At 34.3% G+C, this 16009-nt stretch overlaps 2 protein-coding genes across 2 annotated transcripts in view; one reads left to right on the top strand and one right to left on the bottom strand.

Moving 5' to 3' along the window:
• The first annotated feature begins 394 nt into the window (after positions 1 to 394).
• On the top strand, positions 395 to 4007 carry IntS4 (integrator complex subunit 4). The gene is given in 3 exon segments (XM_040714313.2): positions 395 to 2033; positions 2326 to 3491; positions 3493 to 4007. Coding segments are annotated over 3 exon segments (2955 nt in total). The 5' UTR covers positions 395 to 515; the 3' UTR covers positions 3764 to 4007.
• A 160-nt stretch (positions 4008 to 4167) lies between these two features.
• LOC121119610 (uncharacterized) overlaps positions 4168 to 16009 on the bottom strand; it is a 169802-nt gene continuing 157960 nt past the window's right edge. The window contains 7 exon segments of the mRNA XM_071889146.1: positions 4168 to 5449; positions 5452 to 6200; positions 6275 to 6473; positions 6558 to 6761; positions 6841 to 6976; positions 7070 to 7188; positions 9572 to 9857. Coding sequence (XP_071745247.1) covers positions 4193 to 5449; positions 5452 to 6200; positions 6275 to 6473; positions 6558 to 6761; positions 6841 to 6976; positions 7070 to 7188; positions 9572 to 9857 — 2950 coding nt within the window. The 3' untranslated portion in view covers positions 4168 to 4192.

Here is a 16009-nt window from a genome sequence, read left to right as displayed (position 1 = left end):
AACACAGGTTAAATTTTGTTTGGATTCCATCAAGCGTGAGGAATAAATGCATCAAGACCATATTATCTATGTACAGTCATGCTGTGACCTGTATTTCAGGTCGAAAGTTCGACAAATCTATGGTGTTTGATCGGTCCTAAGACTGATGTCCTATTCAGTCTCAATGAGTTTTTCAATTATAATTTACTATAATACATCTTAATTATCTTATTATGAACATAATTCATACGTCATATTTAATTATATTGATCTTATAGTATAATTAAATGTATCCTTAAACGATTAATTATAATATTAAGAAACACCGTCTACAACTGTTTGTCTATTTATATATTAGAAAAGGGGGGAAAAGAAGGAAGAAATATAGAAAGGAAGGAAGTATGAGTTGCGTGAGAGTGAGGCTCTTGCATTGTATATTATGCTGTAGCCTGTAGCCGTAATCTATTGGTCGTATTAGGATTTTATTTTCCTCTTGAAACTCTACTCCGGAAGAGTTGAGACCTGATATCCGTAAAATGGCTGTGAAATTGAAGAAAAGGGCTTTGGCCGAGTATCACCACTCCTCCACAATCACTGAAACAGAGTGCAATCCTGAACCCTTAAAAAAGAGTAAGAAGTTGTGGATGCGACTCTTGCTACGCCAATCGGAGGATTCTGCTCGTTCCCTCCTCCCCAATCCGAGCCTTTTATCCCCAAGAGAGTTGTCCATGTACGCAGTGAATCTGAGTGGACGCTTATCCTTGTTATCGAGTGAGGAGATTCGGGACTCGTTGGTGAAACTCTCTGATCTCTTGGATTCCTCTGAGAATGAGGACGTGCGAAGTCAAATATGTGGGATTTTGGTGATAATCATTGGAAGAACACCCGCCACTCTAAAAAAGTGGACAGCACTTCTCAAAGAAAAGGCGGAATCCTCATGGTTCAGTGTACTAAAGAATGAGAAAAAGGGTTCTGAAACCATTCCAAAGATTCTTCATCTCTACGCCACGCTCTATAAGCTCCATCCTCCCCTCATTTCTCCCAAAGTTCATAATCTTGCTCTAGAACGCCTTAAAGATCCGGATCATGATGTCCAAGCCAAAGCACTAATTCTATTGGGGCACACAGCGGGTCTTCAAGGGCACAAAGAAGAGGTTGTCAGTCTTATTGCACAATATACTAAAAGCTCGGATCCACGAGTACGTTCTCAAGCCTTTGAAACTCTTCTCATCATTCATGAAACTCTATCCCCTCTAAATATTGAATTCTATAAGGAAATGGAAGGGGCTCTTAAAGATGATTTTGATCGTGTGAGGGGGAATTGTTTGAAATTAATAAGTGCCATGTCCAGAGTCTATCCAGATCATGTTCTCCGGAATAAAGAAGAATTAAGACTTGCAGATGATGCATTTTCCAAAATTTGTGAAGGTTTTAATGATGTAAACGTTCATGTGAGAGAGTTAGCGGCAAGTCTAATTGGAAATAATGCGAGGGTGTCTCAATTGTTTTTGGAGCAAACTCTTGATAAGAAACTCATGTCTAATATGCGGCTCAAAAAATCTGCTCATGAAAGAGAAGCAAAGATGGTTAGTGCTGGAGAGTGGTCATCAGGAAGGAACTGGGCGGACGATGCTCCAAAAGAAGAGCTAAATGCTGAAACTGTTAGTTTAATGAATTTCGGAGCATGTGGAGCATTCATACATGGATTAGAAGATGAATATATGGCTGTACGGAGTGCTTCTGTTGATTCTCTAACTAAGCTATCCATTGAAAATTCTAAATTGGCTATGTTGGCTCTTGACTTCTTGGTTGATATGTTTAACGATGAAATTGAGATGGTTCGTATTCGTGCCATTGAGAGTCTTACACAAATAGCACCTCATATTGTATTACAACTTCATCAGATTGAAACTATTCTCTCAGCCCTCGATGATTTTTCTTTCGTTGTTAGAGAAAAATTGCACATCATGCTTCAGTCTGTTTGCATTGCCACCAAAGACGGTCTACAAAGAGTTATTAATAAACTCTTGGAAAATTTAAAGAAATATCCTCAAGTTTGTATATTTTATAAATACTATTATTACATATATTTTGCTAAGTTCATGTTCATTTCTAAACATGGGACTCCTGATACTTTAATCTCGTACCTACCTACATATGTACAATATTTCCTTTCTTCAAAGGAAAGGGGAAAAAGGCAAGAGTATTAGCGACCTTCTCACGTTTATAAAAATTAATTGACTTATCTTACTATTAGAAAGGATTCATTTTATTTATTTTTTATTTATATAACTATGTAGAAATTTCTTTGTTTTGATAATTTTCTTTCTTTATTTTTTCTCATAGGATAAAAGATCTTTGTTTGTAACATTCAAGAAAATTGGCGCGAGACATGCAGAGCTATCACTTCCACTTGTGACACAATTACTGGAAGTCCATCCATTTTTTGACACGCCTGAGCCAGATGTAGAGGATTCTTCCTACATTTGTATTCTTATTCTTATATTTAACGCAGCAAAACATTGCCCTACACTTGAGGCTCTTTTAGATATTAACACAAAAAGACATTATCAATACTTGGTGGACACGTTTCCAAATCTTGTTCCTGCATCATTTGATACCAAGGGGTGTGTTAAAGAGGAGTATGACGATGGAAGCTCCTCAATCGGCACAAAGTTTCTTTCTCAGGTACTTCATCGGGTAAAAATCTCAGTTTCACGCTCTATAAATGAAAGGATAACTATGGCAGATCGAGCTTGTGTGGATTTAGAACGACTTGCCTCAATTGAACCTCCAAAATCTTCTTCTGCTGAATTCGCTCGTCTATATATTTTATCTCAATCCCTCTTTTTCAAGTGCCTCAAAACTAAATTTTGGGTAAATAATAGTGTTCTTGGAATTGACATGATCAAAAATAACATTGATACAATGTTCAAGATATGTCTCCAATTACGCCATAGATTTAGAGTACCCAAGGACTCTGTTTTGCACAAGAGAATCGGAGAACTCAAACTCGTTGTTATGGCTCTGAATTTATTATTCATTGTTCGAGCCTCAAATAAAAGTGCACTTAACGCGTCTGAAATGTTTATGAAGGAGATGAGTCGAGTTATATCCTCTTATGAGGATGAAGAAGGAAACGTGAAAGAAGATGAAATTTTGTCCACGTCTCCTTTTCTATACAATTTATTGTGTAAGCTCAACGAGGAGAAGGAAGAGCATAAACCTGGTGTCATAGCTCGAGTCGTTCAGCCATTGCTCTTGTCAGACCCTATAGAATCCCTTCAGGAATGGCCAACTGACGATAAATCCATAACCATGACAAAGGCTGTCATTTTTGATCCTCCCGGAAATAACGAAGTTGCCTTGAAATATACGGCGGGGATGGTTTTAGCTGTGCCGGTGGATGCAGAGCTCTATGGAGTTACTGATGAAGATATGCCAAACATTCGACTCTCTATTAAAACACCTGATCAAAAAATCCTCATGGTCACTCCAAGACCCTCAGAGTTTTTCAAAAAAAGACGATCATACTTACAGACTACTAACCAATGCACTCATGTCACATCAAATTTGGTCTGAGGCGATGCATGTTGAAATAAGTCTTGTTCTGGATTTAACTGGACTCTCTGAACCCTCTTCATCACACTCATCCTCTTCTTCATCACATCATTCAACCCCAAAGCGAAAAAAAGCCATTCAAGACGAAGAGAAAAACATAATTCATATATCAGACTCTGTTAAAGTTTACGTTTTGCCCAAGGCCGTTAAAAGAGGCATTTAAAGGAAATAAATTTTTCTAAATACAAAAACATCCGGCTTGAACAATATGTGTTTGTGTGCGTATGCAGTATGTATGTATTGCCGTTGATACATAATCATTATTTACTCAATGTTGGGCTCTATTTCGGTTATTATTGATTTGACACCATAGCCTCTCTTCCTGATTTCCTCATATTATTATATTTTTATTTATATACATACTTAATTAAAACTCCAGATGTTGAATATATAGATAAAAGTTTTTATTTCTTAGTTTTGATCATAAATATATATTTATATGTATTATAAATGAAGTATTTATAGTAATATTGATATTGTTTACAATAATAACATACATGCGTGTGGTTGGACTAGGAATCTTTTCATTAACTTAGGATACAACAACTCATGGAACTTAATATATTATTTGGAAGAAGAAGGTTAGCCACTCTCAAGAAATTATACAGTTTTTATCTTTGTCTCCTAGATTTCCTGGTGCTGCAGCAGCAGCTGCCGCTATCGCTCGATGACCATCAAGTACAGAGTTCCCAACAGCACTGCCAACAAGGCTTCCTTGATGAGCATGAGCGTGAGAGGGGAAAGAATTCTGTTGCTGAGGAGGGGAAGAGGGTTGAAGATGTTGGGGCTGAAGTGATGCAGCTCGCAGACTTTGCTGTCTTTGATGGAGGTGAGGGGGCTGAGAAATAGAAGCAACATGTTGAGGTGGTGGTGGAGGAGATGGGTAATTAGGACGAGAGAAGGAGCCAGATGTAGGATGTCTCCGATGACTGTGTCTGACCATATTGGCTCGAGCAAGTCTGTCATTTGGAACGTAGGATATTCTGACTCCTCCGTAAGCTCTTCTGGGTGGAAGTTCATAAGCGTAGGGATCATCATCACTGTCTGAAGATGAGTCTGAGCAAGTTGAACAATAAGCATCGTCCTTTGAATTTGTGTACTCTCCAAGGCTGGCCTTTCCGGCAAAGGAATTACTCTTGGAAAAGGTGGGTTCCGTCAAAGAAGGTTGCCTTCTTCGTTGACTCTCTTCAAGATGATGTCGCCCAGAAGAAGATTGGGACCTTCGTCCCATTCCAGGAGATATTTGACTCGTATCAAAGCGAACAGAAAGATTCTTTGCCGAACCATTCTTCTCCCCAGCGTTATCCTTCGGTCTATTTAAATTACTTTTAAGTTGTTGGGGAGGTGGGTTGTTTTCCTGAGGATCGAGATTCTTATTGAATCGCTGGCGAAGATCTTCATCGTCAGAGGAAGACTGATGAGGTTGCTTACGTTGTTGTGGAAGAGAGTTGTTAAGAGTAGTTTGCTGCAAGAGTCTTTCAATTTGTTCAGGTGACATTTCACTAGTTATAACCTCGATACCTTTCTCAGATATTAGTTTTTCAAGATTTTTTTCTAGGGCACGACGGTTTGCTTCAACTTTAGATCGTGGAACCATTTCACTATTGTATTGCTGAGGAGGAGAATTTAAAACAGATTCTCCGGCCTGAAGTGATACCTCTGATGAAGTTGTTGTAGGTTTTAGGATTTGATGAACAGATGTCACAGGCTGAAGTCCAGGTAGCTTTTGTTGTAAGGCTTTTCGTCCCATTTTGGGACTGCGAGGCACAGGAGGAGGAGGAATATTGTATAACTGGCTATTTCCATGCATTTTGGATGAATTTTTGGCAATCATTCTGGGAGATCCCATACTAAGACCTGCAATACTTGAGGAGTTACTAGGTTGGTATTTTTTATAACGACCAAGAGATTCTTTTCTTCCAAGACTTCCATAGCGATCATAATTTTGGTCTTTTTTTGAAGTAAAGATGGAGATTTTGGAGGTAATGAACTTCCGAGCGAGTTCCTGAAAGATGCATCTCCCTGACTAGAATCTTTAATGGTACGAGAACCAGATGAAGGAACAATGTTAGCGGTAGAGTCTTTAGAAGAAATGGGATGATTATGAACAGCATAGCTTCCAAATTGAGTTGGAAACAGAGCAGAGTTTCGATTAGATCTTGATACACTTGAGATGGGTGTATCGCTTCGATCACTACTATCACTATTAAGAATACTACTTCCTTTCCCAGCTCTAGAGCCCGGCTTCCACACGAAGGAACCAGCAGATGAGCCCCTTTCTTCTGATGGTAATTTCCTTTCAAACGTAGGAGATGTGGAGAAAGAGCTTTGTTCAGATAAGGACAAATCCGATGTTTCATTGAGAGGTCGTGGTTTTTTAACATTATCATACATTGGGGGATTACTTTCTATAGTAGATAAGGATTTACTGTGTGATTTGAGTTCAGATGTATTGATTTCTCCTTTGGAACAAGCGATAGAACAATAAATGAGTCCTCTACGAGGTAGAAATGGACGACCCAATAGTGTAATTCGACAAGAATGACAACAGAAGCACTCGTTAGTAGCATGCCAATGTTGACCTTCATGTGTCATTTGTCCTATAAAATAATATAAAAGAAATGGATGAATATTTCGGATACTTAATAAACCCATTGTTAATTCTTTACTATACCTTGGTCCACACCGATGGTTTCTCCACAAGCATCACAATATTCAGCAAACATACAGTCAAAACATTGTAAACAATAAGGTCTTCCTTCTCTCATGATATATCTTTGTCCTCCGAGTTGCCTATCACATTCGAAACAAGCAAAGTGTTTCATGTGCCATGCTCGGCCTTCAGCTTCAGTACATTCATCGGATAGTATAATCTATTAGAGAGATATAAAAAAGATTCAATAGTATAAAGAATGAAAGATTAATATTATTATTTTAGCATGTTTATGGGTAATTACTTCGTCACACGCAGAGCAGCGAGGCTTCATTGTTTCCGCATTGTGGCGACCACAGTAGAGTTTCCCATCTTTATAAAAATAAATCAGATCCACCAAAAGTTCATTACAGACAGTGCATGTAAAACAGTTTGGATGCCAAAATCGATTCAAACCAGCTCGAGATGCAATTACACTAATATCCCCTCCTCCAATGGACTCTGTACACTGAAATATGAATAGAAATAGGATATAATGTAATTATAAGATTTATTGTCTACAAAAGGGTCTACTAAGTTTTACTTACATTATCACATTTGGAAGGATTTTGAAGCGTAATAGGCATTTGTTTCACGGTTCCTCGTCCCAAAGACTCGCGTTTTCTTTGAGCGGAAAAGAGACGGAGCTCTTTTTTCTCTTCTTCCGAGAGATTGTTACAATACCTAATATAACAGAAAGGATATATTATGTAAAGTAATTATTACAATTATAATTGCATGTCCAAGCAGTACTACTCCAATTATTTTTATTATTACCGGACTTCATTGTCATGTGGAGGTAATTGATGTAATAGTTGTTTGATTCGATACTTTTCCCCTACGGAGTTGACATAGGGAACTTTATCTTCAGGTAACGTAGAGAAATAAAGATGAACCTAAAAACAAAAGAAAGATGCAATATAATATAACATAGATACTCGTATAAGAAACGTTAATTTCAGTCAAAAATATATTACATAGACACACACATTCCGTGATGGGAATGATGAAGTTTCATGTCAAAAAAGAGATAATAATAATATGTAGAACCAAGGCTCATGTGATGATGTCAGATGGGAAAGAGAGAAGGGAGGGAGGCTAAGTTGTTATTATTAATATTACAGACTTAGAAAACATCATCATAATAATAGCCTAGCTACACTTACTTAGTGAAAATATAACTACATTATAAATAAATATAGCAAGCATAAATACCTACATATGTATTGTATATGTCTGGAGACAAATGGGAATGCAACAAATGCAATGCACATTCCAATTTCCTTCAAATATATTATGTATACATTATGAGATAAAAACAAATATTATAAATGTATATTAGAAGGGACGGCCGAAGGATTATATTTGGGGGGTGGGGAAAGCTTGGTTTTTGAAAATTTTTTTTGAAAAAAAAACAAAAATCCGAAAATATTTTTTTAAATTTGAAAAAAAATTAATACTAAATATTTTGTAGAAAAATTTCCAAATCCATAGCTATTCACAGAAAATTACATTTATTGTAATTTTTTTTGTTAAATTAAATTAAATTTCAAATATTCATTAAAAAAAAATCAAAAAATCCAATATTACATTTTCTAGTAATAAGGAAAAATTCCTTAATTTTGGGGAGGGATACAGCCCCTCTAGCTCACCCCCTCTGATTAGTAATGCTTAAACTCGGCCATAGATTAATAATTTTTTTTCAAATATCCTTTTTACATAGAAAAGGTCGATCTACATGTATTTATTATTGATATGGCCTTTTTGAACAATTTAATAAATAATTTTAGAAAAAAAAATATCTAGCGGGGGGTCCCAATCAAGAATCAAGTGTGGGACCTGAAGGAAATGCTGTACCTCCTAAAACTGACAACTATATTTCGGTGCAGATTGGTGTTTAAAACTGTAGACCAAATTTATGAACGAAGACCGAACTTTCCTTTTTTTTTTAAACAAATAAATAACGTTCATTTTTTTTTGTGGGACCAGAAATGGAAATAAATTCGTAAAGCCCAAATTATGAATTTTTAATGAAAACTGTTTTAAAATATAACTGAATAGTCTTTTGTTCATTTATCTGACAATTCTTTAACTGTGTGTGTGTGTTTTTTTTCTTCGGAATTAGAAATAAATTAGCAAATTTTAATAAGACAAAGTATATCAAGGGTTCAAAAATGTCAGGCGGGGAAGAATTATGGTTATTGGGGTCTCAGACCGAAGCACAACTCAACACTAATAACTATGTATTTAGAATGTACACATACTTAAGTAATGAGTTCATAATGTAGTAAAATTAATTTCCAAAAATATTTTTTTTTTGCAAAAGAAGATGAAAGGGGAGAAACATATATATTTATATATGTGTGTAAGCAAAATATAATGTAATTACATGCCTGCAAAGTCTGTTATTTTTTTGAAGGAATAATTGTGATTCTATTTTTTCTCTCTCAAGTAAATCTTGGAAAAATATTATCTACATATTAATTATTATTTATGTGGTGAGTTAACACAAAAAGAGTTTTGAATGTAAATCAAGAAAATGAGAAAATAATATATCCTATTTAGGTATTTTTTTTTACATCATGGGACATCCTTTTTACTATACTTTATATCCCATTATTTCGTAGACATACATTATTCCCAGGGATGTTCTCCGTAGGGGTGGGCTGGAGGGTTAAAGGATTTATTTTCTAAAAAAGCTAATTCGATCAAATTATGCAACGGAGCAAAAATTTTCATTTTTCTAAATTTTTTTCAAAAAAACCGAACCCCCAAAAATATAATCCTGTGGATACCCCTGATTCCGATCAATCAGAGGCTTTCTATCCAAATTTCGAGAATGGATTGAGATGTCCAAGAATATTAACTTTAGTTCAAAATATTTCATTTATTTACATTACATCAATTTTTAATTATTTCATTGTTTATGAAGAATTTTTGTTACTTTGACATGTGTAATTTGCAACACCTCCAAAGGATTATTGGAATAATTTGATTATAGAACGATAATTAATTATTCGTAAATGAATACACAGATATGTAATTCAGACTCAATTGTGATAAATTTCATTTTATCTTGCTTTTGTGTTGACCGGTCACATGTGCATTTATCTAATAAAAAGGGTGAAAAGAAGAAGAAGAAAAAAAAAAAAAAGGATTTACCAAAATTTTCTCTCCTTTTCTTCCAAGATATATTTTTATTTTTCATTAGTGAAGAAAGGGTTCAAAAAATAAGAAAATATGCATTTTCCATTGAATAAGTATAATAAATGTCCTTACCTGATCAGGTTTGAGTCCTGGAGGAACCCAAGTGTACTCCTCCAATGCACAACCCGAGTCATCATCCGAATGACTTTGTCTCACGGAGGAAAAGTCTGAAGGATGAGCTCGGGATCCATTGGAACATCGATCCGAGGAAGAGGGATGTCCTCCAGTGGTAGTAGTGGTTGTAGATCCAGATGAACTTGCCGGAGATATTTCTGGAGGATGAGCTAAGCTACCACCTGCGGACATTAGATCTCCTGTGTGCTCTTCTCTAGGACATTTACAACTTCGACATACTTTCCTAGATGAAAGGAAGGAGAAGATGGATGTCTGTTATATCAAGTTCTATGTGTGTGAGAGATATATGCTTTTGTTTCTTGTGAGAACGAACAAACAAACACCTTGGCAATCTTCCCAAGAATTAACAATGTTTCCTAAAAAGTGCTGTTCTTTGCTTTATTAATATAGATAAAACTATTTCTTTTCTATAACACTCACACTGATAAATTATTATAATTTATATCTACGCACACTCCTGTCTCACTCACTGATTCGTAAGAAAACGACTGACTCTGTGTATTATTTTTATTATAAATTTTTGCCCCGAGAAGAAAGAATAAAAAAAAAAAAAAAAAAAATGCCTGGGAGCGATTATTTTAACTCTCAGGGCGTCGTTATACACCATCGTTGTAGTAAAAAAAACGCAGGTAAAATAGAGTATATAGGAGATTATAATATAATATGAGAACGAACCATTCTACTACCCCAAAAGGGAAATCCTCCATTTTACGACTCTATTTTTTTAATCAAGTATTTTTTTTTACCAAAAAAATAAATAAACTCACGGGAAAAAATAATAATTTTCTTTCCTCCCCTCTTAAATGTTCGCTTATCTGAGGTTCTCCTGTTTTTAAAAGATAAAATACTACCAACTACCCTCGCGACGGTTAGCAGGTTATTTACGATATTATTTTCATTATTATAAAACTAAATCCTGACTGGTCACTCATTTTGATTGGGCTTTTTCACTAAAAAAATAGGGAAAATAGCAACAACAGAGGATTAATTATATACCTATGTCTTTTTAAGTTATAATAACGATATATAAATGTACTACATGTCTAAACCCTGTGTGTCAGTGGTCTGAATTTGAAAAGGGGGGTGAATCCAACAGCGTGTCGAAAAGCTGAGTATTATTGAGAAGAAAACAAAACGAACGAAAAAAAAACAAAAAGAACACTAGGAAACATAGCCTACAAATGAAACTCTTTAAAAAAATAAAACAAAATATAAGCAAGGGGTTGTTGCATTATTAACTTTTAATTAAATATGTATACTAATGCCCCACACTGAGACAATTGCATTCCAACAGCTTGTTGTTATTCCTTCGTCTCGCATACTACTCAAGGAAGACACTGTGTTCAGGGGCGTCCGCAGAAAGTGGGATGTAGCCCCCCAAAATTAAGGAATTTTTGCTTTTTACTAGAAAATTTAATAAGTTTATTTTTTTTTTCAAAAAAATAATTTTAAATTTTTTTCCGCTAAAAGTTTTAATTTTTGGATTTTTTTTCAAAAAATTCCAAAAATCAAGCCCCCAGCCCCAAAAAAAAATATATAATTTTTTCCAAAAAATTCAAAATTAGAAACTTAATTTTTGAATTTTGTGTAAACAGCTGTGGATTTTTGAACTTTTTTTCCAAAAAAATTAATTTCTTGAGAATAGTTATGGATTCTTATTTTTTTTGTAGATAGGTGTGGATTTTTGAAATATTTTTCCAAAAAATTTATTATTTGAGATTTTTTTCAAAAAATATTAATTTTGATTTTTTTTTACTGCAGACACCCCTGGTATTGGAGATTTAAAACTATTTGTGTTGCCTTAAAACAAAAATTATATTTCCAATTTATTATATATCTAATACAGTTTGTATTCAAATTTATGGAATACATTGAGCTACCCAAGAATATGAACTATAGCTTAGAACATTCCATTGATTTATGAGACGTTGTTTGGCCCTCATATACCGATTTTTAAATAAAATCCATCAACTTCAAATTTAAATTCATTGTAACGATAAATTTTTGATAGGTATGGGCAATTTACGGTACAGCTAAGGGATTAATCGGAATCCTTTTGTTGATAAAGTTTCCAAATCAATCCAGAGCAGTGTTAATGTCGTCTTTATCGTCATTATACTGAACAAATGATATGTTGATTTGCATTTGTATATATTGAAAAATTGAGCATAGTAACAAATCTGTTTGTCTCATTCCTCATTCATTGAAAATAATATATTTTTTTCTCTAAAAAATCAACACATTACTAATTACTATTATTTATTTATTTTTTACTCTTGATATTAGTTGTTATGATTGATTCTGGATGTGATATTATTTATCGTGGACCCAGGGCTCAAAGGGGGTAGTGATCATCATCATGTGATGTGGAACTAGGGAACAACAGTCAACACAACACAACATGTTGTTAATATATGTGTATAATGGTCAAGGAAAAACCCTTCAAAATAATGGAGGGAGTGAAACCCTTCTTGACTCTTTCGTATTCCATATACAACAACCTCTCTACCACATATATTGTAGAGATGAGAAGAGTAAATTATGGCTCTTACATTTTTTTTAATCATAATAAAAATCGTTTTTATGATTCAGGGCCACGCCTTCCGACTCGTAATTTCTAACAAAATTATTTCTTAATTTCAAATATTATATATATATATATACATAAATTGATTACTTTTTACTCTTAAATTACGAAAGAATAAAAAATAAAAGAGTTTTAATAAAAAAATGGAAAATTCTCAGGGTAAAAAAGTTAAAAAAATATTGTTAAAAAAAATACATTGCTGGAAAATAAACAGAGCGAGTATCTTTCTAGCTATACGATCCTTTCAAATGCAATATATTATCTTATCTGCCTTTCCTTTTAGAGTAGAGTAGTTTATCTGGTATCTTTTGTGGATACACACATCAATTTACTCATAAATACCAAACATTCTGTGAACTCTACTAAATATATATAAATGTTTTTGTTAGAGCTAGAAATCCAGCCCAAAAGATAACAATTAGCTAGGAGTTGTACACATAAATATGTACGTGCAACTCGTAGCCACCACCATAATATAGTATATCTTTTATGACCCTTTAGCTAGGAGGAGGTGCGGAGGTCAAAAAAAAAATCTCCCCATGTTTTATTTTATTTTAATTTATTCACTACGTAGAGTTTTTAGGCGCTATATCTATCTATAGAGGGAGAAACGGGTCAAGATTATTGAGCTAGTAGAGGGGAGTACCACTAGTCAGTCAGGTATGGTATGATGAAGGAAGTTCCTCCACTTACTTATACGTGATATGTACAAGGGATTTTCTAGACATTCTGGAGATGTTCATAGCATACATATATTGATTAGATATGATTTAAGAATAATTATAAGAGACCTTCAGAGTATGCAGTAGTGATTGATGGATCCTTTAACAAAACGACGGAATGCATCAGTAGATTTATGACCGTACTGATTATGTTGTGGACAAGTTGTAGCTTTTATAGGGAGATTGTACAAGTTGGGATTTCTACGTCTATTAATGCTTTATTTGATTACAAACATTAGTCATTTTAATTGCCAGCCACATATCAATTCATCTAATTTTGATCCATTAATTTTTACTTATTTGTCATATTATATATACGAAGATCTCACTATGAACACTTGGACTAAATTTCAATGTGCATAAGAATGTCCATCAAACAGTCACAAATTTACACACCATTTAAGAAATATTCAATTTTTGCATTATCCTCACTACCACTCGAGTAATAGAGGGGAACGCTAGGGTCCATCGTAAACGAAATATAAACATAATTAAAATTTATTTCCACTCAAACTGCAGAACTATCAATCACATTCAAGATCCTTGTGACTAAGAAGAGTTAACTTTTAAATGTGCCCCATGACCTACATATGATGAGTTTAGAGAAGGATTTTGCAATAATAACATAAATGTTAAATTATATTATAATTGGGAAAAAATAAAAATATATATCATGGAACGACGTAGCTCAGTGGACAACGCGCTGGGAAGGACTTATTCTCTATAAGTCAATGTGTGTAGGTTCTCGCCCCGGTTGCTCATGGAAATGGAAATATACATCATATAGATGGAATTCAATGAAGATTCCTATGTCAGATTGAGGTAATGTAATATACACTTGTCCTCAACATTATTCATGCCCCTGTTAATTTTTGTGATTTTTCATTTTTGTGATGAAACTTATGCATTTTTGTCAAGTTTGCTTCTGAGTTATTTGTACCAACAAGTGAAAGAATGATATTAATATACAATTCAAGAAACTTTTGATTTCATGGGTATTTTATTGATGAATAACCAAAAAAAAAAAAAAACTTCATACCCCTGAGAATAATGTCAATGAAAATGTGTCAAAATTGTTGATCTTTATCTTAAAGTTCTTTCAAGATATTTTAATAGAATGAATACCTCTTCTGATGAACAAATGTTAAGCAAGATAAGAATTAGCATCTATCCGGAAGAGTATAAATAGTTTAATAGTCGTCTCGTCACACTCAATTTTTGGTCATCATGGTCAGAATGAAAGAGTTTAGTGAGGTCCTGCATCAGCGTCTTGTGAACGCCTACATTGAAGGAAAAGGTTACAAGGTAATTTCAAAGGAGTATGATGTCTCTGTGGCGGCTGTCCATAGAATAACTAACAAGCACAAGGGGTTCAACAAATTAAAAACCTCAACGAGCTTGGCAAAAAGCGTAAGGTGCCCCCAAATTTCCCAATAAGTCATGCCAAGAGGTCAACAAGAACCCCTGAACAACAACTAAGATTCTAATGGGAACGCTTGACCAGGCAGGGACAAAGGTGTCGTGGTCCACCATCGATCAAGTCTTTCACAGAGGAGGTCTCTATAGACGTAGTCCATGGAAGACACCGCTGCTCAGGAAAAAACATATAGACCTGGCCTTTGCTAGAGATTATTTGAAGCAAAATCCCAGCTTTTGGTCAACCGTCTTGTGATCTGATGAGACAAAGTTAGAGCTACAAAAATCACAAACATTAACAAGGGTATGCATAATTTCGAGGACAAGTAAACATCTACTAAAACAATGTTTCTTCATCTGACCAATTTAAGAAACATTAAAGAAAAGAAGATCATTCATAAATTTCATAAATATAAATGTCATTTCGAACTGTCCAGGCCCTATTAGAATTAGGAGTGTCCTGTTCTCCATGGATATATGTTTGGTTACGTAGAGTGACCAATCGTTTTCCTTTCTAAGAACATATCCTCTTTTTAAATCCTGTACGGCGCATCCGGTGACTACTTTTATTATCAATGTTTCTTTAATTGGTCAGAAGGAGTTGCACTGATTAAGCATAAATTCACATTATAGTATTACAATTACTCCATCTGACATAGGAATTGTCTTTGAAGTCCATACACACAAAGCATATTTCGTTCTCTAGGAATGACCCTGATTCAAATCTACACATATTAAGTTCAAGAGAATAATTTCTTCGGAGCGAGTTGTCCATGAGCAACGTTGTTCAGTGACTTTTTTTTAATCAATTTATGAGATTTCCGATTGTTGTTTTTTGAAGGGAAAAAAGATGAATGCCAATTTGAAATAAATAAAATTAAAATAAACAAAGAAAGATTAGAAATCCAGGGAATAAAATCCAAGTGACCTTTCTCAAAAATAATCTGAATTGATTAATAGTTTATTCATAAATTTTTGAAATATTAGTATTGATAGGCCACGTGTCCTGTTTTATGGAAATAACATTTTTTGGTGTCTCTCAGAATCTCAGTTACTGGTTTACGTGAGGTATACAAAGGCGATTAGATCTGGCCGGAAAGAAGCAATCACAGACTTTTCACTAACACTTTTTTGTTTTCGCAATTCGAAGTTTTTTACAGTTAAAATACAACAAATTGTTGTATTGATAAAACTATTATGAATCAAATTGTAAATAAAAAAACATTATGACTATAAATTTTCTGATATTTAAAAGACAAATTTAATATATAGCTTAGTAATAGTTCGCTTCCAAAATGCAGTGAAGTAGGATCCACCCGACTAATTTTATCATTCGGGACACTGCAACTCGGCAAATGCTATCAAGGGATCACGGCAACAGAAAGGTTGGGAACCGCTGATCTAAGGAATATATATTAATCAAAGAAAATTTGTCTATAGATACCTCATTTTTGAGAGTACACTTAATATCTTAGAACTCCCTGACTACATGATCTAAGAAGTGTGCGTAACTGAAGCTCAGCACGTCATATTACAAAAGAAAATATATGGAGCGAACGTATCTATATTATTAAAGCAAACTTTGTATGTCTGTTTGTCGATCCCATATAACTCCGGGCAATACATTCTGTTTTTATAAAAATATTAAGC

The sequence above is a fragment of the Lepeophtheirus salmonis genome, chromosome 6 (genome assembly GCF_016086655.4).
Source record: "Lepeophtheirus salmonis chromosome 6, UVic_Lsal_1.4, whole genome shotgun sequence".
NCBI classification, from domain to species: Eukaryota; Metazoa; Arthropoda; class Copepoda; order Siphonostomatoida; family Caligidae; genus Lepeophtheirus; species Lepeophtheirus salmonis.
Note: the sequence above shows the minus strand (reverse complement) of the source record. Positions and strands in the feature narration are given on the sequence as shown.